Consider the following 23,704-nt stretch of genomic DNA (forward strand, 5'->3'; position numbering starts at 1 on the left):
TGATTTCATTTTTTTTTATTTTTCTGGCTTAATATGTCAACTTCATTTGCTTATGTGTGTGTCTTCTTTTCAATAATAAAAAAATGTTCAGAAAATATTCAAATTCGTGTGTTTTCAAAATGCTTATTGCAACGAATGCATCAACAAAATCTACAGTTTTTGTCGCGAAATAAATCATAAGTTTTAAATTATTTATTCAAAATCAATGCAACAAGTTGTTTACTTTTTTATTGTTTTGATAGTAATTCTGACATTACAAGCCAAACAGGATACTTGCAATTTTTTTCAAAGTTAGCCTACCTTGTCTTCATTGTACCATGATTGTACCATAGTAAGATTTTTTTTTCAAAACTAAAACTTTCGAAAGTTCGTAAAAAACAGCGATCAATTTGTTTGCAACTATTGAAAATAGTTTATTATCATCGCGAAACATAAATTTCAAACAATTCACACTGAGAAAAAGAGGTTGTATCATGGTACAATGAAGAGAAGGTAGGTCAACTTTGAAAAAATTGCAAGTATAGAGGTCTACCTGTTTGGCTTGTAATGTCAGAATTACTATTAAAACAATAAAAAAGCAAACAACTTGTTACATTGATTTTGAATAAATAATTTAAAACCGCGAAAACTGAATGAATGGTCAAAATTTCTTTTCAATATCATGTTCTATATATCTCTTATGGTTTATTTCGCGACAAAAACTGTAGATTTTGTTGATGCATTCGTTGCAATAAGCATTTTGAAAACACACGAATTTGAATATTTTCTGAACAATTTTTTATTATTGAAAAGAAGACACACACATAAGCAAATGAAGTTGACATATTAAGCCAGAAAAATAAAAAAAATTAAATCATATGGTAGTTCTGCCCTACCTTGAATTCATTGTACCATGGGTTGTATTTAGTAGTTGAAATCGCCAAATGTTTGTAACGATAAGTATTGATCCTTTTAATGCACGAAATTTTCATGCGCCAGAATGCGTGATAACCATCTTAATTTTACCATGCAGTTGACTTTGAAAACACATTCCATAGTTTTTTTTTTCCAAGAATTTCAATTGATTGGTCCCGTATTTTTCGATGTCATCACGTAATTGACACATACCTCTTATTATGGAACACATTTTACCTGATAAATTGCTGCAGTTGTTCATATATTTAACATTTTACAATTGATTGACTTCAATATTCTCACTCAAGCTCCTGAAACGATATAGACGATAAATGGTGAGAGGATTTCTTCGTCCATATTTTCATTGGTCTATGAATCAACATTCGACATACATTTCCATTTGTGTGAAAATTAGAGTTCTACTCGTTTAGAAGCAGACAAGGTAGACTGAGCTATGCGCTACATGATGTCCCTTTTTCGACTTTTCTTTTCAGTTGTACGACTTGGATGGCAATGAATATCCGGAAATCTATACTGTCTCTGTTTACAAGGAAACATTGGACAAATTTATGGCTGCCAACCCAAACTTCATTGGATCCAAATTGATTTACGCTCCCATTCGTAACATTAACGACGCTGGAATGGATCACTTTATTAAGACCTGCATTGAGATCAAGGTGGGTATGCTGGCGGTCTTTTTCGGAGGAACAATCATAATTTATATTTCGGCATTTTTCAGGAAAAATACCCCGACTTTGTGGCCGGCTTTGATTTGGTGGGCCAGGAGGAGCCTGGTCGTCCGCTGAAGGACTTTATTCCGCAACTACTTAATATGCCCGATGACATAGATTTCTTTTTCCATGCCGGCGAAACCAACTGGTATGGCTCTGCAGTGGATGAGAACCTTATAGATGCCGTTCTGCTGGGGACCAAGCGCATTGGTCATGGGTTTGCTTTGGTTAAACACCCGTTGGTGCTGCAAATGGTGAAGGAACGCAATATTGCGGTGGAGGTTAATCCCATCTCGAACCAGGTACTGCAGCTGGTGTCAGACTTCCGCAATCATCCGTGTGCCCATTTGTTCGCCGACAACTATCCGGTAGTTATTTCGCCAGACGATCCATCATTTTGGAAGGCCACTCCGTTGTCCCACGATTTTTACATTGCTTTCTTAGGCATTGCTTCCGCCCACTCCGACTTGAGGCTCCTTAAGAAATTGGCACTGAACTCGATCAACCACAGTTCTCTCTCGCCGGAGCAGAAGACCGTGGCCCTGCACAAGTGGCAAGCCCAGTGGGATATCTTCATTGATGAGGTAGTCAATGGAGACAAGGGCGATAACAACGCGGCACAACAACGGCTGGCAACCAACAGGATCGATTGACTAGCACGCCTGTTGGTGGCGATGTTGGCAATGTGGCTTTTGAGGATAATGTCTTCATAAATCATTTGAAACACACGATTGCTTATCGCTTCCAACAGCCTCTGCCGGTTATTCGATTTTATTCCCCAGGTGCAAACTCCGAAAACAGAATTCCATGATATACAATACCAGTCTTGAGTATTACCCTAGATAAGAAGTCAAATATAATTCGTGTCCGATTCCAATGCCAAAACTAGTGTGATAGTATTCGAACACGACAGTTTTTTTCGTTTTCTTTTTTTGTTTATTATCTTTTATATTTATTCGCTCGAAGTTTACTCGTCTTAGTTTAGCCAACAGCGTGAGTGTTAACTCTCTAATGGAAAATAGCCCCATGCTGCTCAATCACTCAATCTTAATAACACCGGTAGAAACAGTTCGTACAAAACCACAAGATTTGTAAATACTTATAAGTGTATGATTGATTAGCAACGAATGAAATTATTGTACATATGTATGTAAGTTAGCACTACTTTTTAAATGCGCAATTGTGTTAGTCATGGCCTTGAGGGTTAATAATTTAATTTCTTTCAGGAGTCATAAATAAACAGAAATTATGAATTCAATATCGGCAGTTTGTATTTTCGTTTCCTTTGAGAGTTTGTGTCGAGGTCGATGTAATCGCAGCTGACCGAACACGAAATGTCAGAACTTGACTGTCGTAATTATAAACACAAAAAAAAAAAGAAAGAAAATTGAAATTATAACTGAACAATTTGGCACATACTTATTTGAATTGAAAATAAACTATTTACTTTTGAGTTGAAAAATATATCCTTTACAAAATGTTTGTCCTTGACATAACATATCTTTCAAATGGACATATTGTTCAAATAGAGTCCATGGCCCATAAACAAGTCACCAAGGAGGGTTATACAATTCACTGTAAAATTCTATCGCCGCATCAATTAAAATATATTTATGTATTCATTTGAACGATTCACTTTCAGACATTGACATTTTTTTAACTCGTAAAAACGAAGGCCTATATAGGGTCGGCCAGTAAGATCAGCAGATAACCAAGTTCTCTGTCAAAATGTATTTTGAATTGGCTCTATGAATACACACAAAATCAAGATAAATGTCTAACGAAAATAATAACATTTTTTGCTTTAAATACAAAAACAAGTTTGTTCAATTTTTGCAAAAACATTTTGAATGAACTTAAAATATTTAAAGATTTTGAAACACAAATCTAAATAAATAATATGTAAAAACAAAAATTGTGTGTCCAACATACCAAAATGGCTCGGAATAACATTTATATAAACTTATGAACATAAGCCTTAAGCTTGAGAAAATCTTGAGAAAACATTGAAAAATGTTTGCATAACAAGTATAGAATAATTGAACTCTTATTTATAAGTTGGTACCTGTTAGCTTACGAAGGTAATATTATATTAAGCTTATTTCTGTAATGATATAAAATATATTTTTTTTTATTATTTTCATCATTTTACACATTTTTTATCGATGAATATCCTACCTATCACTACCTCCTGTGGCTTATACCTTGACCTTCTGCATATCTTCCACTAAGACTACACTTCTATTGAATTCCTGCAACCTGTTTGATACCTCCAGTCTGAAGTGAGATTGAAATAATATATACCACAGATTCCCATATTTATTATTCATCATTTCCTTAAGAATTCGGCCAGAAATTGGTCCTAAATTCGCGGGATTTTGGTTTTTATCAAAAAAAAAAAATATTTTTAGCTGACCATTTTCACAAAAAAAAAAAAAAAAAAAAAAAAATTGTCGACAAAGGACAGATTTGAGAAAAGTTTTTCTTAAGCATTGTTGAAAAGTTCTTATGACAAACTACATTTAATATTTTTATAATGATATTCTCAAGCTGTATTGTATTTTTGGTATGTTGGGTGGTTTTTTTTATTAAAAACCTGTAAAGAAAGTCTTAAAGTCGGGCGGGACGACTTTAAGATACCCTACGCCACTTTGCTAATTTAGTAGAGCTCCGCATAACAATTACAAGTTTTCATGGGAGAATTCAATCAAACACGCTATGATTATAATTGTAATTTAAAGTTCAAAGGACTAAATATGCCGGAGCATTGGTATCTTTTAAATTCGGACTTGTATTGCCCATTTGGTGCACAATTAATTTGAAATCGGATAAATATATATATGGGAGCTATATCCAAATCGGAACAGATCTCGATAAAATTCGGCAAAGATATTTCTAAGTTGTATTTGATATATTTCCCTGAATATCGTTGTTACGGAGTTCATATTACGGCTGTGGGCAACAAATATAACAAATCGGATGAACAGTATATATGGGAGCTATAGCTATATCTGAACCGATCTTCACCAAATTTGACATAATAGCTTCTAAACACAATTCGGTCGTAAGGGCCAAATACCATCCCATTTGGACAAATATTAGATGTTTGGTGCACACTAAAAGGTAAATCGCACGAAGTTATATATGGGAGCTATATCCAAATCTGAACCGATCTCGATAAAATTTAGCAAACGTATTTCTGAGCTGTATTTGATATATTTCCCCAAATATTGTTGTTACAGAGTGCATATTACGGCTGCGGAGGACAAAAAAAAAAACAAATCGGATGAACAATATACATGGGAGCTATAGCTATATCTGAACCTGTTGCAATAAATATATGGAAACATTCCCTTGATTTAGTTTTTCTTTGTTGGCAATAAACAAATTTGGGGTGATTATTACATATCAGGGCAAATCAATTTTTTCGCATTGCCAGAATAAAATTACATCAAACTTAATATACAGAACTGTATTTTAGATCAATTTGCTTCCTACATTATTTAGACCTTGATAACAATAACAAGTTAAAAAGCAGTAATTTCGGCCGGGCCGAACTTTGAATACCCTCCACCACAAAAGGTGCTAACGGTTAAAATACATGTAGCGATGTTTGTCTGTCTCCCTGCTGTGGTCACGCCATCTTTCAAAGGAATTGAGATAGAGCAATGTCGGCATTTATTTCTTGGAATACATTGGTTATTTTGTTCTTGCAAAATAGTCAGGCCAAAACGATTGTTTTCACGTAGCGAAATTGTAACTTTTTAGCTATTTTTAGAAAATGTAGCTGGAAATTCTGATTTTTCCCCGTACATTCCTCATATTTTCGCTACATTCCCGATATTCATAAGGTTGTATGCCACAAATCAATATTTAACATATGGACTGCTCCAGAACTGCAATAATGTAAACGTTTTTACTACCATAACCGATTTTCCCTTCATGAAATCGAAGAAAATTGTAAATCTAGTAGATTCTTGCAGATACTGGAACAGAGCAATGATATTGACTTATGTATTACCAGGCCTTTGCACAAGACACCCCTGCAAATAATTTTGGACTGCGTGATCCATTGCAGCAGCCATGGACCAGTTACAACATTGACCTATGTAATGCAGCCATGGACCATGTCATTGTCATAAAAGAGTTCCTTGTTAATTTAACGGCAAGTGTTTGGGTTCGTGCGGCACAGCATAGGCGTTTATTGATTGTTTTTGTTTTTGTCTCATAGAATTATGACGTGGAGTAGTTTTGAAACTACTCTGATTTGATGCAAAGCAGGGCTATGTGGTCTAGCCTTAGGGCATCGTAGTTTTTGAATGCATTTGGATTATTTTTGGATTGGTCCTGGTCTATGATGGACTATAATCTACATGCGTGTATGGAGCTGTCGTATTATTTGGAGGGGACTTTGTCTTGGATTAGAGATGCAGTAAGACGGAACAATAATTGCGATCAAATGAAAAATAATTGCATATTGCTACAAAAAATAATAGAATTAAATAATCGAGAAGAATTGAAGTAATCATTTCATTTACTGCTTTTCTTTCGCAATCACCTTCGAATTGTATTTGGATCAATAACATAATGCAAAATAAGCTGACAATACTTACAGTGGTTTACCTTCCTAATTTCGAAGAAAAAAAAACAATTTATCTGAGGCGACGAGTTTTTTGTTGTTGTCTTGTACGCAATATATATGTATGTATGTATTTTTCATTCAGTTTTAAATATACATTCAAATTCTATAAATATGTACTTAAGTATTAATGTCATCCTTCTTATCGCAATAGAATTATTCTTATGTTATAAACCTTCCTTAATTCTCTTTCGAAAGCCTAAAGTAAATCTAATCGCACCTTGTCTGCAAATTACGTCTGACATCTGGCAGAGGGTGTGCATAGCGTTCATTTACTTGAGGGGTGTTTAGAACCGATGTCGCTGAACGTCCATGCAGGATGTGTATTTACGAGCTTTCGTATTTTTTAGTTCAAGATCACATTATTCATTTATATTTTACAATGGGTTCTCTGCAAATCACCTCGTTTTTTTGAGTTAGCACACGTTTTCAGTTACTGAGCGGTGTGTATGCGCGGATGTGCCTACGCATAAAACCAAATATTGGATGTCCGGCAGAATTACGTGAAGTCGAATGTGTCCGCTGTCTAATGACGAGTGGCAGATATCTACCTACTGCTCTTTCTTTGTCAGTTCGTTAGTCTGAGTCAATCAACTTTGGAACCGACACATCCGGCCCTCAGACATTTAATATTTGGTTTATTCGGCACATAGATATATAGTGCGTTTGTCAACTAATTGTTTCAAGCCCAATAACCGAATAAAATTTTATTTACATAATATGTTTTAATATAAACGTTAAATGTTAAAACGTTAAAACAGAATCAATTAGAGCTGAGAAACGGTAGTAGAAAAATTATTTTTACGAATGTAGGTAGATTCTAGGTATCACTCTATATACTTTAATGACTTACTCGTTTCGTTTGGTTAAAAACACATGGAGTCATTCTGATATGAATTCTATTCCAGTAAAAATCTACTCCTATATTTTCAAACCTTAAGATTTATTTTTTGTAAATTGTTCAGAAGGAAATACATTCGTTGTAAAACAAGGAAGCAAAGTATCCTGTGATACACTACACCACAATTATTTGCGGACATTTCAATGATAATGTAAAAATGAAAATCGATAATGATGTAAAGGTTTATATTCTGACTATAGCTGAAGTAAAATAATTGCGATCTGTAGAGTGACATACAATTTATCGCCGATATTTCGATGCTTTAATAACGATTTTGTGATTTTTCGCAACAAAAACTTTTGTCAGAGGTATACGAATTAAGCACCACGTCAAGCCTGGGACCGTAACTCGCTATACAATAAAAATGCACTAGATTTAAGAACCGAGGCATTCGTATATAGCTAAAATTTGGTATGCACGTGTGCCGCTTTCAGTACTAGTAGAAATAACAAATTCATATCCTCCGCATTACCAGCAGACCAAAAATTATGACAACTACATACCTCCGAAGGAACTTGAAAATGTTCAAAAAATACCGTCGAAAAATACCGCTTCAATGAATGAACCGTTATATGGGAGCTATACGAAGATAATTATGTAAGTAATTATCTGTTATATGCTGTAGCGCTGATTCCGAACTTCAATAAAATCATCAAAATTCCGAATATCAGAAGGTAACGTTACATGAGGCTGTACGAAAACGTGGACCGACATGGCCCATTTACGAACTTACTATACACATGTGTACAAAATTGTAGCCTTATATCTCAATTATTTTTCTTGTGAATGTTTGTTCTCAGTGGAGATGTGGAACCTGCATATTCCGTCAATATGACTGTACTTTCAGAAGGTGGATATAAGAAATTTCCGTTTCCATTTTCAATAATCTCTGTTGCTATGGGTTTTAATAGTTTAACGCTACCGGAAGAATAACGTCTTATTGGTATAACGATATGGGTGTATTTCGAGATATCGGAGGTTAGAACAAAAGAAGAAATTCGGTGAAATGTTTAACGGAAATGTAGCTTTTAAAGCGAAGAGGTAGTTGTATAGGGTATCAGTTGGTCGGCTTGGCTCGATTTTAGAACTTCAGCTTGATATGACAACTTCCTTGTGCATAAACAACTATTTATTTAGGGACCTAAGGAACACACAAATATGGAATGGAAGCTAGAAATAGCACTTGTTCTACATCAAACAAGAGATACGATGGGGCAAACCTCAAACAATTTGGCAACTTAAGTAACCCTCGGTACAATTTTTGTTATTGCGGTCATCTGATACTTGATTAATTGTCAAAAGAGTTATTGGCGCGGTGCAAAAGAAATTTGCCGTCAAAGCTCCGCACTTTGAAATGTAACTGTTTTTTTTTTTTCAATTTATCGCAGCCTGTAAACATTTAGTTGACACACTTTATACCATCATTTTCTTAGCCATGTTATACAATTGGCCACACTGTCGAACAAGAAATGTGTGCGTTTGTACGTGTTAGTGTATCTTCATCATAACTATTGGGTTTGGTGCAGTGGTATTCTAAGGATATGTATATATGTATGTGTGTATGCAATTGTGTCTTTTTTAACGTCTACAAATATTTAAATAACATTTACCTAAAAAATATAACTTTATTAAGATATGCTCCGATGCGAGCTGTTTTTCAATTATGTCTACTTTAGCTGTGCGACAGTGGTTCCTTCCGCTGTGGACTTGACACATTTTGTCGTGTAACGTTACTTGGATCCCTTATGTGTAAAGTGAGTTAAATCGTATTTTTACAACATCTATTTACAGGCAATCATTATTCCATATCCATGACTGCTATTCGTTGATACTGTTTGCGAAAAAAATAAGAAACAAAAAGAAAAGTCCCACCATGGAAGTGTAGACACTTACGCAGCAGGACACACTTGCGGGACTGTGTCTATACTCTTAGCAGAAATCGTGCTACGTTCCGCCTTACAGCCTGAATCAGGCTTCTATGTGGCATAGTTTAATAGATCTTTTTTAGGAAATAATTTGTTATTGTAGTGCAGAATTAAATAATTTTAGTTACCGTTGTTCCCGCATTGTTCCCCCCATAAAGAGGATTAGATTTTTTTTAAGCAGGTGCCATTCATTTATGGTGTGCAATAGGAAAAGCGAATATTTTTTATGTAGGTTTTCCATCGTTAATGAATGTGTTTTTGTTGGACGACACAGGAAAATCATGTGACGGCTTCTTTTGCTGCCAAATCGCTTTGTTTAAATTAAGAATCGCATCGAAGGCTGTCATGCAAAGTCGACATACATTGGCTATCACTTATATATAGTTTAGCATAGCTTTCTTTCGACTGTCCTTTACTATGCAGAAACTGCTCTCTGAGAGAAACTGCTCTACAAATGGCTCCCTTTTGTAATAACTGTGACAATTTGCAATAATTGAAAAAAATCTATTTTTCTTCATATTTAGCTAATAACTTTAATTGTTTTCCAACATGAATATCGCCTAAAATTATAAATATAAAGCCTTTTGATCCAAAAATGTGAATAATGTGCTAACACCTATTTGTTGACGATTTAAAAGAACCAAGGGAAATTACACTCTTGTTTTTGAACAGTAACCAGACAGACCTATTATGGAAAACATGCACCGAAATGATAAATGTTATTCACAGATTGTGATTTTGCTCATGTTTCCATGGTACAATAAGGTGGTAGAACAGCTTCCCAAAACTACAGAAATACACCACTGAGACCATGCCCGCTTTCTGTGAAATGTGCATGCAACAAGTTTTTTTCATTTATTCGATATTTCTCCTCATTTTTAAAATGAGTTAAATAGCGCGAAAAATTAATTAAATTTCGGGATTTTCTTTCAAAAATATGATCTAAACAGTTTGATATTTCAAATCCATGGCAAAAATGCGAATAGGCTTTAATGCGTGTTCCGCAATGTACGTTGCTTCCAATCATTAATTTTGAAAATATTTTGTTTCTATTTTTTTTTTTCAAAACAATAAATACACAAACTTGGTAGAAGTCGGGCACACTTAGAAAAAAATTGTAATCAGCTGGTTACTTTTTTGTTGTACCATGCATGTTTCTGGCATTTCGCGGCGAATTTGTAACAATTGTTACATATTTTAGGGTAACCAGACAGACCTAATATTTTACAGAAACCCATTTGTATGAAAACGTTTCCGTTTTCTGACGAGTCTGTCGACTCTGGGCACCATTCGAGGAAAGGTAGAATATACACCCAGTTACAAAAACACAAACTGTATTGATTCGAATTGAATGCGCAAGAAGCCAAGGCCTTGGAGAAACGGGCCAAAAATAAAAATATATATTCTGACGAAAATATACGCGAACAACGTTTACATTTAACATTTGTTTTTTTTCTGAATTGAAATGCATTTGAATGGCGATCTGAATTTGAAGAATTACTTTTTGGGTAAATTATTACATCTGTGTGAGTTATTGTAAATCAGTAGGTGGGGACCTGATGTTGCATTAATCAGCGGTTTATATCTTTTCATTTGTTCGAAGTATTGCTGGGAATTGATTAAAGAAAGTTGCTGACATCACGGCGAGAAAAGGCGGAGATATCGTTCTGGGCAGTTGGACGATTTAAAATATGGTGTTGCACAATTAGGATATGGAGGCAGGATATGTCGTAAACTCTAAGTGGCACTAACACTCTATCCCCACCCAGGCAGCGTAGTCGACATCTGCTGCTACCGTGGTTGCTGCTTTCGCTTCTAGATACAAGTCGTGATAATGCTTTGAGCATTTGGTATTGGCGTTGGTGCTGCAAGCGTCTCTGTGTGTTGAATAACTTATTTCGAAATCTGTTGTGATATGTATGTGGCTCAGAGTGGGCGTGTTCCTTTTATGGTGCACCTACAGGTATTCCGTGTGGCATCAGCTTTAGCGATTTGTATTCGGCTCTGGTGCGAGACGACTTGATCGTTGATAGAGTAAGGCCATGATTGATTTGGGCTTTGTGGTGCCCCGATAGCTGTCCAGAAGTTGTCTTGCCGGTTTTATGTTGGTGGTACTGGTGTTTTCCATGCTATGGGTGTGCATTTTGCTGTGCACTATGGTGCCATTTGTTCGTGTGCTGATTTTGTTGCTGGTCTGCATGACGGGGCTGTTGTTGGTGCTATGTACTCCAAAGCTGCTGAAGCAACATGTTTTGTCTTTTTTGCTGCTCCTGCTGCAGCAGCCATTGCTCATAGAAATATTTCTCCTGCTTTGCCAGCTGTTGTTGTCGCTGGGCATTTCGTACGCTCTCGTTAATGACATTCTCTGTCTGCTCGACTTGGTGTTTGGCCTTGTTGCCGTTGCTGTTGTTGCTGTTCAATCTGACACTATTCGCCGTACCTTTATCGGTCGTAAATGGGGGTGGCGGATATGGTATGATATCGGGTTGAGTTTCATCCGAGCTCGCAGACATTGATGACACTGTTTCCTCGCTGTCCATAATGGCTCGTCTCGCATTGTAAAGCCTGGTATGTTTTTTGTGGCCAATTCTGTCTGGGCTTGAATCATTATCGGCCACAATGTTGTGGTTGTCTGTGTTGTCATCAGCGTTGACATCATCGTCATCACCGAAGTGCTGTAAATGACCATGGCGCTCCTTGTTCGTTTTCCCATAAGGCCTAAAGTAGCTCAAATCGTCGTCATCGTTGTTGTTTTTGTTGTTAAAATAATTGTTATTGCGAATGTTTACAACATCGAAGTGACCATCATTGCTGTTGTTTTCGTTAACGCCACCATCATTATCCGCATTGTCATCCACAGTATTATCATTGTGGTCGACACCGTTATTGGCACGACGAGGCAGCTCCACAGCCCTCCGACGACAGTTTTTCTGTAATTGAAAGCGAGAAAAGTCATTTGTTAAAAGGGTAATCTTTAATAGCCCAGCTATACATAGAGTTGTATTGCCCTCTTCTACTCTGCTATGAATTCGCATTGGACGTTGACATTTTATGTGGAAATAGACACAGGTCGACATTTTGGAGATACCCAGCTATGGATTCTCGACAATTGAAGGGAAAAACTGTGCACAGCAGCAAATGCCACATGGAACCTTTGGGGTGTACAGCTTACTAATTTACTAACGTCCCCTTATAATTCATATGTGCTGTCACTTTTTTCCCCGCACATAGGTTCTTATGTACGTCAGGATCAATACTTTTTGTTTTCCACCTCCATAGGCTTTTTTTGGTATGACAAATGAGCAACAGCTTAAAATATTCGACACACAGTCACTATTTTGCTCCCCAAAATACCAAAAATACAATACAGCTTGAGAATAATACTATAAAAATTGTTTCTCATAACAGTATCTTAATAATGCTTGGGACAAACCGCATTTCCGGACCGAATTCTTAAGGTAATGAGGCACAATAAACCTGGTAATCTGTGGTATATATTATTTCATTCTCATTTCAGACCGCTTGCAGACAAAAAAAAGTTGCAGAAGTTCAATAGAAGTGTAGTATTAGTGAAGAGAAAAGAACGCGTCTAGGTATCAAACCACAGGAGGCACTGACAGCTGGGATCGCCATCAATGAATGAAAAAACCGAAAGAAATAAATATTTTATACTATTACTAATATAAGCTTGATGTAATATTACAAGTGTAAGTCCATAAATGAGTGCTCGAATTCGATAATTTTATATTCGTTACACAAACATTTTTAAATGGTTTTCCTTGTTTTAAGTTCTTAAACCTATTGTATAATTATTCTGAAGCCATTTTGGTATGTTGGTACGAGGTATTTCTATCATTTACGTGTGGTAAACATTCGAGTTTCTCAACATCTGTGGCATTTGTATTCAAAATTAAATGAAAATATTCATACAAATTAAAATTTTCGATTGGACATTTGAAGAAAAAATACATTTTTTCACTAGGATTTATTATGGTACAGGTAATTTTTTTAGAGGACCACTCCTTTTTGTTCCTTTTCCACAAGGGATCGGATTCTTATATATATCGTTATAACTGTTGTGCAAGCAATTACGATTTGGTTAAGTAAGATTATTTTAAAGAGTGGAAATATTTATAAATAAAATCAGATTTGAAATTATACCCGAACCTTTCTCAACACCGATATTCTTCGAACTTAGCGCATTTCAATACCCCCGTTAACACCAGATATAAAAAGCAGATGGGCCACATTGGTTCACTCTTTCTGTACCAGAAGGGGATGAAACCTTGAATAAGCACAGTGGGTAGAATAAATTTCGGTACATTCATTATAACCCTTGAATGGAATTCATGGTCCAAGAGGAGAAAATCTTAAGATCCCGCTACTTAATGAAGGTATTAAATTTAAATAAACTTTTGTCAGCGTAGCCAGTGTTGGAAATACCCCAGAGGAGAACATTTAAAGCCCCCACCAAGGGCCGTCTACTTAGAACAAGTATTAAATTTAAATAAACAGGTTCGCTAGCCGTTGTTCGATATGCATCGTCCATCATGAAAAGATCTAGCTGTGGTAATATTTTGAAGTTTTTAACGTATGTTTTCAACGTACAGCGTACACAAATATTCGACGTCTCCATTATGGTAAAATGTTTTGAACGTCCGTTTTACCCAAATACGCCAAGTGCATATCTTAAAATCTACCGACTAATAACGTTGTAAAAATTTCATAATTCTTTCTTATGTTTTTGTTTTCATCTTCTGTTGATGGACTCGGCGTTGAAACATTTCTGAGCGCAAGTGAAGATATGGTTGTGCGACATAGTTTTTAATTTTATTCAAAGTAACTACAAAAATCTATCGTCTTTTAAAAATTCGTAATTTCGGACAATATCAGGAGCCACGAAATCCACCATACTGAACATCTTCAGTTTCTTGTGATTACCACAGATTTTCGTTGGCCACACCTGTCGCCCCGAGAGAAGAGTCACAAATCCGTCCCTGTTTGTTTAGTACACCCCTTATGAGTCTTTTATGATGATGATAAGAGGGTGGTAAATCTTATCTTTGTTTTGCGTTTGTGGCTCTCTTTTTCTTTGGACCCGTTACCTAACCTGAGCGAGGCAAACAAGAGCGTACTCTTAAATGAGCACTAAATGCCCAACAAATTCATGCATGTAAGTATGTATGTGAGCAAAAAATGAGCGAAATCAATGTGTGCTACTCAGAGTGGTGCGGTGCTGGTGAGCGAGGAGAAAGTAGAAATTAGTATTAGCTCGAGTGTTGACTGAATACGGTCGTTGGTGCGGTGAGTTTGAATTGCAAATTTGATGCCGTAGTGAAGTCTATTTTCGTTTTTTGTTTTTATGAATTGTTTATTTCTACGCAAATATCAACCCCGATTAATGGAATCAATTTTCAAACAGTTATTATGTCGATGGCGGCGCAGATTGTGGCGAGAAAATCTCTACAGAGTGCACGTATTGTGGTTGTAGGTGCGGGGCCATCGGGTATCGCCGCAGCGACGAAGCTTATTGAGGCTGGATTCCGCAATGTTGTGATACTGGAGGCAGAGAATCGAATCGGCGGCCGCGTTTACACGGTGCCGTTCGCCGACAACGTTGTGGATTTGGGGGCCCAGTGGTGCCATGGAGAGAAGAATAATGCCATTTACGAGACTCTGCAGCAGAACGGACTAGACCTGGTGGAGAGTACGGGCAGAGTGTACGACGATTATAAGTGTATACGCTCGAACAAAGAGGTCGTTGGTGACGATGTGGCGGAAAGTCTAAAATCCATTGCATTCAACTCAATACCAGAGAGACAAGAAGGTCTGGTGGACTACGAGGGTTCGCTGGGGGCGTATTTGACAGAAAAATATTGGAATGAAGTTGACAAGCTGGGGCCCAATGTCGACCGAGTTGTGGCCAAAGAGTTTTTTGAGAATTTCAAAAAGTTTGAGAGTTCCGTGGAGGCTTCTGATCATTTGTTCGAGGTGTCCGGCAGAGGCCATCTAGAGTATTGGATATGCGAGGGCGATCTGTTGCTTAATTGGAGGAACAAAGGCTTCAGGACATTCTTGGAGGTACTTTTGAAATCGAGTGTCGAATCGCCTTTGGGCCTACTCGATGCTAGAGTTCTTCTTAATCAAAGAGTTGTACAGATTGATTGGTCAAACGGACAAAACATCAAGGTCAAGTGCTCGAATGGAACCATTGTGGCGGCCGACCATGTCATCTGTACTACTTCGCTAGGGGTTTTGAAAGAAACACATGCCAGCATGTTTAAGCCATCATTGCCTTCCTCCAAGATAAGGGCCATAGAAGGTCTGAAGCTCGGAACTGTGGACAAGTTCTTTGTCGAATTCAAGGAACCATTTGGCCCTTCGGAATGGACTGGAATGTGTTTTTTGTGGCTGGAAGATGATTTGAAGAGGCTCCGAGATTCCAATTTGTTCTGGCTCGAAAGTGTGTTTGGATTTTACCGTGTCTCTTACCAACCTCGTGTGTTGCAGGGATGGATAATTGGGCCTCATGCTCGACACATGGAGACTCTGACAGAAGACGAGGTTCTTGAGGGCATCCTGTGGTTACTTCGAAAGTTCTTAACTTTTAATGTGCCCGATCCAGTCCACTTTAAGCGCACTCAGTGGTATTCCAATGTAAACTTCAGAGGAAGTTATACCTTTCGCACCCTTTTAGCAGATGAGCTCCGGACGGGTGCCTGGGATTTGGCGACGCCGTTAACGGATGACAAGGGCCAGCCGTTACTTCAATTCGCCGGTGAAGCGACACACAATCATTACTACTCGACAGTTCATGGTGCCGTTGAGTCAGGTTGGCGTGAAGCCCAGCGTCTGATTGAATTCTACAAAACTATACCATCTCGTCTCTAGGTCTAGACCATTGCCCAACTGCCTGCCTGAGGTAAAGCTGTTTTTCACTGTATTTTATGGCATGTGTTTGGCTACTTGCTGTTCTAGAATAATTTCCTGTTTTTTAATTGGTTATTATTGTCAAGTTCCAATAAAACATTACCCGCTCCAGTTTTAATTGCTTGCATGAATTGTTGGAAGACAATTAACTTCTCCACAGTCCGGCAGAAAGCTGCAAAATGAGTTTAGATTACAGTTCGACAGAAGGGCAAGCGATAGGTTTGTATGCCAATTTGAGGACGTTATATTGTTGAAAAGCCTATCCGAGTTGAGTATTTCGGAGCATTTACACGTTGTTTGGAATCGTCATTGATAACACCCAGAAATAATAGATTCTGTCGCCCAATTGTAGGTGGTATTTTGTGGCCTGTCAGATACGTGTTCGACATACTTTTCCGACGCATTACCATTTAGTCGAAAAGTCGTAAACCTACGCGAATAATTTGGGTTTTTGACATGGTATAATTCTGCCATGGTAGAATTAAGAAGGTAAAGTCATGCAATCATATGTTCACAATTTCTTCCAAATTATTCTTTTGACAGCATCTCATTGTCAAAATGTGTATTTATGGATTTATTGTACATACCCGAATCACAGATGGAACAGGTTCACATTCTATGCAGTAAAATTTGACAAGGTAAAGCACAGAAAATGCAGAGATGGGTATGCGTATTTGAAACGACTTGACCTTCTTAACTTTACCATGAATTAGCAGCAAACCCCACCTGATTAGACTCTGTGTCAAATTCGATAATGACGTTTGGAGATTTATTTCCATTTCTTGATATACAATTGGTATACACTTTTTGAAATAAAATTTCACTGCAGGCACTGGGAAAATATTAGGTGTGTCTGGTTACTTTTCCAGCAGGAATTGTCCAGCAACTTCTTTCTGAGAGAGTAAGGTAGTTTTATTCTCTTTTGCAAGGAAAATGCGAAAAGTAAACAGGCGCTATTCCTGCAGAAGCTTGCAACTAATCAGCTGATTTGTCAAAACAAACCAATTTGTCCCCCATAAGGAGAATTAAAACAAAGGAACCAATACTAATTTTACAAGTCTTTTAAATAAAAATGTCGGAAATAATCTTTTATTTTCTTATTACATATTAACATTTACGTTTTTCACATTTTGTAAAGTTGTTCTCCAAAAACAATTAGTCTTGCTATTTCCAAAACAATATTTTCAAATTAAAATCACAAAAAGAAATAAATAAACATTGGAAAACATCTGATTGAATGTCGATGAATGAGAAGAAGAAGAGTTGCAAGAGATTGCAAGAAGAAATTTGTCCAGCAAGAATTTGGAGAGAGACATTTTGAAAGAACTGTCAAAATGTCTCTCTCCAACCGCTCTCTTTTGCAGAACTTTCGGGTTAACAGACGACTTCCAGTAACAATTTGTAACAATTGTTACAAATTTTAGGGTAACCAGACACACCTATTATTTGCCTAATAATAGAAAAATCGCTTTTATACTTAACAAAATGCCAAAGGTGACACCATATTAGCTAACATAGTTTTTTTTATTAAATGATTCGTAACATTTCAAAATATAGAATGTGAAAGGGATTTGGACCTACAGCTAGCAACTATACATTCTGGGTAATGATATGAAAGCATTTAATTTAAATATTTTAAGAAATATTCTTCTGCGTTTTAAATTTAATAATCCAAATTCCGGAAGAGGAACATTTTTGAAATTAAAATAATCTATTGCAAATTAATTGTTTTGTTTACATTTTCGGACGTGTAATTCTGACACTTGTATTACGTGAAAAAAAAACAAATTTGTATGTGGTTGTTGCTATTGTTGTTGTGGTTATTCTACCATGATAAAGAACTTAAAGAATGTAGTTGTTCATTGGGATTGCCCTTCAACTTCGATATACGACGATCGCTTTCTATCATCTGAAAAATCGGTCCACACATTTCATGGACATATAACGCTGTAAATGTTTGTTTTTGTCGGCTGAAAACCTAGCTAAGCAGTAGCTGCCGTTCTGCTATTGTGGTGTCGAGCTATTTTGATTTAAGGGCAAAACTTTTAATTATTTATGTTTTGCATAAGAATCTGTCAAACGGACCATATCTGGTGGGTAGTATGCCCCAAACATTTTCCATCAAACGGGATATTAAGTGTTCGACGTGGACGAAATCGCGCTTTTAACGTGTTCTATTTCCAGTTCACATTATTCCCCACTTAGTCTCCCATTTAGTATGCATTGCAATAACACTGCAATAATGCAAATGCAATCACTTGCACCAAATCAATTCGTCATCAAATCGAAACATCATAAAATTAAAAAAAAGAAAACAAAAATATAATAAAACACTCGCAATGTGCTCTTAACGCAATAACAATCACATAAATCGTCAGCAAAGTTGCCATGAGCAGGGGCGAGTGGCGAAGGGGGCTGTTGGAGAATGTCAGCGGTGCTCCGCACTTCTTTGGCATTCCACTTAAACAAAATGAAACAAAATGGAAAAACATAAACAAACAAACAGACAGACAAGATGACAGATTTTTTAGTGCCTTCTTCCGATTCACGCTTCATCTGTTGTGTGGTTCATGGTCTGGCCCGTGAAGTCTTTCTTCTCATTTCGGAAATGCTTTCAAGCAGCAGATAATAGCTCACAATGCGACATGATAGTTATGGAGATGACGACGACGGCGACGACGTTGACGGGCTCAGAGCTACAGCATGAACAAGGACAACGAGAGCGAACACAGCCAACAATGGCAGGAATGAAATTGGATTGCGAATGTTTGGCTATGGTTAAAGAAGTGGAAATAAATCAAAATAACAATAGACATTTGCTAAAGAGAAAGAACAGCAACAATTGCAATTTTCTATTCTCCAGGAAAGGTTGTTGCTGTTGAAACGAGCTCAAGGAGACAGGAAGAAGGGCAGCTGAAGAGGAGTGGAGGATTACACAATTGTACGATTCTGTTTTACTCTGTTTCCGGACTATTCCATTTGAAATGGCTATACTAGCAGTTTTATTGTTGATTTTATTAATAGACATGTCGATAAAAAGAAAGACGTACGTGTGTACGTGTGCATGCAGGCACTACCTACACATGTACACAGGTCACCGCGATGGAATGCTGTAAACATGTTGTACACGTCGGACAAACACCAATCATTGATTGATGTTCCATAGAAAGTCCTTGTATTGCCCTTTCGATTGGAGTTGATAATTTCAGGATTCCCAAATTGTTACACCTCACTTTGTACCGTGTGCCAGGACCCAGTAAATGAATTTGCAGCATACAAACCACGTTGCCAAATATATCAACGCAGGGCGAACTTGTGTGACCGTCTTTTTTAGAGGTCTGCTAAATCCTATAGAGTACGTTCCCAATAGCTTGGGCGAGGAGTGCATCTTAACTTGAGTAGACCATCAAAGGGAATATTAAATCCTTCAAACCATTTCGTGAAACGATGTTAGTAGTCCAAGGGGCTGTGAGATTAACATTCGAATTGGGTCATACCTTTGCCAGAAAAACTGAACGTTCATGTGACTCCAGCTACAATTTTAATAGCCAAGTAAGGAGACACATCTAGGGCAAGCCTCATGCAGTTTCGATACGATGCGAAATATTTACATCCACTTAGAATGTTTTGTACGTGTACGTTGTACTGTCCAAAAAAATATGAGTTTTTAGTGATCGATTAATGTATTTTCACTTCTTTGAGGATTTTCTCGTTATCGGGGTACATATAACCTTTATTACCCGATCGATATGCCGTCTTGGGACTGTCTAATGTACATATCTAAAATAATTTGCGGCAGTGCTTTGGAGATTGATCAGTCTTAAAGCCAACTTATCTACTTACATTTTCGGAACATTCACACTTTAGTATCCATTCGATGGCAATGAATTTATTTTGGATATGCATCTGGCGCGATTGATAATATTCCTGGTCTATGCCATCCAGGGAGCTGGTATCCCACAGAGATGTCAGGGCTGGGAGCGCCCCATCAGAAGTGAGTTCTTCTTGCTGTTGAACGACACTAATCGGGTCCGCTGCATTCAAGGGGCACAGCAGTTCGACCTATTTGAAAACGAAAGATAAAATAGAAGGCAAACTGGTGAACATCGGGAAAAGTAACGAGAATAGTTAATTCATAACGGACGCAAGACCTCTCTGAAAGATCAACACCGGCCTGTACCTTGACCTCAATATTGACTGTGTTTTGTATTCTTTACTTTTAGAGCTGTTGTCATGGCACAATATATAGGTACTCCATTTATCGCAGATGGAGCACCGCATTATTGTGCCCTGGTTGGTGCTTTATTGCTGTAATATTGTACCTGTATGGTCGTTGATAGGGAAGGCATGCAACATTTCCTCGGATGAGAGCAATGTCCACAGACCTTTGGGCGATACAGCTTTCTTGAAACACATTCTCCTAAGCGTATGCGAGACGGTCCCAAATGCTCCACGTGTCGGCACTCGTGACTTTTCTGAAAAGAAAATAAAAATTAAGGTGTTTCAATTAAAGGGGTTAGACTCTTAACAAAATGTTTGCTTGGCGTACAAAAAACCCACACCTTGACAAAATTGTGGTAATTTTAGGTAAATGCTATTTGTTAACATTAGGTCTCAATTTTATTAACATTGTATTATTTTGCCCAAGACGAATGACATTTTTTGTAGAATTAAAAGATAATCTCTACGATGTTTGCCAGGCTAATGCCTATTGGCATTAATCGTAGCGCTCTAGTCCAATTTATCTTAGTTTAGGTTTAACAACAACCTACCTATTAATGCCTCTAAATACTATTGTTTTATAAATTACAAAATTTTACAATTTTAGACAATGTTAGAATTTAACCAGTAAAGAACTCTTAAAGTCGGGCGGGCCGGCTTTATGATACCCACACCACATTGCGTATTTAGTAGAGCTTCATAAGTGTTTATGCGGAATTTGCGAGAATTAAATCATACGAATTATTATTTAGTTATAAATTAATGTCCAAAGGAACTAATATATGAGAGGAATATCCTCCTCTGAATCGATTTTGACTAAATTTGGCGAGACATTTGTGCTTTCCAATACGGGCTTGTATTACCCATTTGGTGCACAATTAACTTGAAATCTGATGAAGATATATATAGGAGCTATATACAATTCTGAACCGATCTCGATAAAATTTTTGCAAAAGTATTTCTGAGCTGTATTTGATATATTACCCGAATGTCGATGTGACGGAGTGCATATTACGGCTGTGGAGAAGACATATAACAAATCGGTTGAAAATTATATATAGGACCTATAGCTATATATGCACCGATTTGCACCAAATTCCATATCATTTGGGCTAATATTACATGTTTGATGCACAATAAAAGGCAAATAGGACGAGGATATATTTGGGAGCTATATCCAAATCTGGACCGATCTCGATAAAATTTGAGAAAAGTATTTCTGTGTTGTATTTAATATATATTTCCCCAAATATCGTTGTTACAGAGTGCATATTAAGGCTGCGGAGGACAAACACAACAAATCGGTTGAACAGTATGTGTGGGAGCTATATCTATTTCAGGCCTAATCGGACGAAGATATATATGGCAGTTATATTTAAATGTTGACCGATTTTCTCCGGACGGACATGCATAAATCGACTCAGATCATCGAAAGAGACTATGGGTCTATATCGTCTCCTTTTGTCTGTTACAAACAAATGCACAAATACATAATACCCTCACCACCTTGTAGTGTAGGGTATGAAAAGGTTGAAATAAATTGTAAAATATAATGGAAAGATTATTTTAAATTGCTCTTAAACAAACTCTGATATAAATCATAGCTGGCCATGTTCAGACGTCGACTTTAGCCACTTTTTGATAAACGTCGATATTTGATCCCGAGTAACTTTTTTGAAGACATGGGATCGATTGAGACATTTAAAAACACAAACAATTTGACCACCACTTTTTATGTCTATTTTGACTGGGTCTACAAGGTTCGATTGATGAGGTGTGGGTTATCTGAAAACCCTTTTCAATTCAATTTTCAAGACATATTTTTTCCAACATAAACTTTGATAGAAAGATGACATTTCGCCATTCCTCTCACGACGCTAATGACATTGTTTCTCTGGCGACACTTGGGCACATTGGCAGAAACGAGCTGTTGAAATAATTGGTATTTCGACATGGGTTAGAAATCTGCGAGTCTTCCAGGATCCATGGCAGATAGCTCATCCAACCAGGGTGTCACTTGAACCACCTTTTGCTTAAAATTCTTACCTTTTTCATTTTGTGCTTATGTCGATGCTGACGCTGATGGTGAGCACCATGATGTTCCTCCTTAACCGTCACCAGGGGTTGAGATCCCAGCAAATTTACTCCTTCAAAGGACATGTCTTGATTATCACATTTGCGATTTTCACACAATCGTAAATTTATCAATTGATTGCACCCGGCTGCGGTGGACGTGAAGCGCGTGGACATCCCCAAACCGCACGATTGGCTGCACGGCGTCCACGGACTGGTTGATGAATTGTGACATGTGGCGTAAACTGGAGAGATGGAGAACAAGAAACAACAACAAATGAAAATTCCATATTAATCTCGAATAATATGTGTATGTCTGTCTGTGCGTATGCACTAATGTATGCCTGGATGCATGTTGACATATGTAAATGCAATTGGAACATAACTTCTACGCCGAAACATTATTACCATACATTGTTAAAGCGAAAGCGCGGTGTTTTTTAATGTATGCAGATCAGTTGGGTCCATAATCAAATGACACGAATTGAAATTGGCGACAGACACGGGTGGTTACGAACTTTCCCAATGCAAAACGTTTGGTGCTGACTGAAATACAATGGGTCGGGCGTTATGACCCGACCTGCCGCTGCAATTAATCACAGCTGTGCCTGGCTATGAGTTAATAATCGCTGAGCACTTGGCTAAAACGTTGTGTGACCTCAATTATTGAAATGATTTATATTGAAATGGCCATATTAATGCCAAATAGGTTTACAAACATTCGAACCGGTTTGTGGCTTGCCATAAAAGCTGAGCGAAATGGGTTTGAGAATTGAAATCAAAGCGGTTATAAGTAATGTTTTCAACAGTTAAGCGCAAATTAAAAAAGAAATAAATGTCCTCCAAAGTGGTTATGAGTAATGTTTTCAACAGTTAAGCGCAAATCAAATAAAAGAAAAAAATGTCCTCCAAATTGAGAATTTGAATTTTCAGAAACTTTTTGCACAGTTCGCAGGGAAAAGTTCAAACATGGTCTGTGGGTTGCACTCATCTTGTGGAAATGATTCGTTCAAAATAAGGAGATGTTCGCTAAATTTCGACTAAGCTCATATTAGTTGGCACTTACCGTCGGCCGTTGGATTCTCGCAGAGCCACATTTTGCAACAGTGACCAGGCACCTCGACCAATCGCGGAGATCTGCACGATATGGTGTCCTCGGGAGCCGGAAGCTGTTCCTTTGGACACAGTGATGAGCAGGCGTGTCGACCATTCTGTAAGGCAAAAATGAAGTTAAATTTAAATAAGTCGTATGGATTCGGAGTTTGTCTCGCATTTTTTTCTGAAGATGTACATTTGGGGTTCAAATGGACTAAAAAATTATTTTTTTTCTGATTTCTGACAATCGAAAACCAATCGGCACGGAATTTTGCATAAGAAGAGGGTTATGGAT

General features: G+C 37.3%; 3 protein-coding genes across 9 annotated transcripts in view; 2 read left to right on the plus strand and 1 right to left on the minus strand.

The window, feature by feature from the left end:
- The window catches only part of LOC101891492 (adenosine deaminase AGSA), a 35,225-nt gene extending 32,342 nt beyond the window's left edge, over positions 1 to 2,883 (plus strand). Inside the window, exons 3-4 of the mRNA XM_005190720.4 lie at positions 1,389 to 1,571; positions 1,634 to 2,883. Of these exons, the coding sequence (XP_005190777.2) occupies positions 1,389 to 1,571; positions 1,634 to 2,278 (828 nt within the window). The 3' untranslated portion in view covers positions 2,279 to 2,883. The remainder of the gene's footprint in view (positions 1 to 1,388; positions 1,572 to 1,633) is intronic.
- A 3,393-nt stretch (positions 2,884 to 6,276) lies between these two features.
- Positions 6,277 to 23,704, minus strand: part of LOC101892356 (uncharacterized) — a 63,972-nt gene continuing 46,544 nt past the window's right edge. For all 7 annotated transcript variants that reach the window (XM_011297178.3, XM_020039354.2, XM_011297177.3 and 4 more), the window contains 5 exons: positions 23,381 to 23,525; positions 22,288 to 22,559; positions 20,343 to 20,495; positions 19,864 to 20,082; positions 6,277 to 12,020 (listed from right to left, as the gene is read on the minus strand). In XM_011297178.3, the coding sequence (XP_011295480.2) occupies positions 11,310 to 12,020; positions 19,864 to 20,082; positions 20,343 to 20,495; positions 22,288 to 22,559; positions 23,381 to 23,525 (1,500 nt within the window). In that variant the 3' untranslated portion in view covers positions 6,277 to 11,309. The remainder of the gene's footprint in view (positions 12,021 to 19,863; positions 20,083 to 20,342; positions 20,496 to 22,287; positions 22,560 to 23,380; positions 23,526 to 23,704) is intronic.
- On the plus strand, positions 14,292 to 16,138 carry LOC101901221 (spermine oxidase). Its single transcript, XM_005190687.4, has 2 exons — positions 14,292 to 14,394; positions 14,513 to 16,138. The coding sequence occupies exon 2, from the start codon at positions 14,518 to 14,520 to the stop codon at positions 15,979 to 15,981; it is 1,464 nt and encodes a 487-aa protein (XP_005190744.2). The 5' UTR covers positions 14,292 to 14,394; positions 14,513 to 14,517; the 3' UTR covers positions 15,982 to 16,138.

The sequence above is a fragment of the Musca domestica genome, unplaced genomic scaffold (genome assembly GCF_030504385.1).
Source record: "Musca domestica strain aabys unplaced genomic scaffold, Musca_domestica.polishedcontigs.V.1.1 15, whole genome shotgun sequence".
NCBI lineage: Eukaryota > Metazoa > Arthropoda > Insecta > Diptera > Muscidae > Musca > Musca domestica.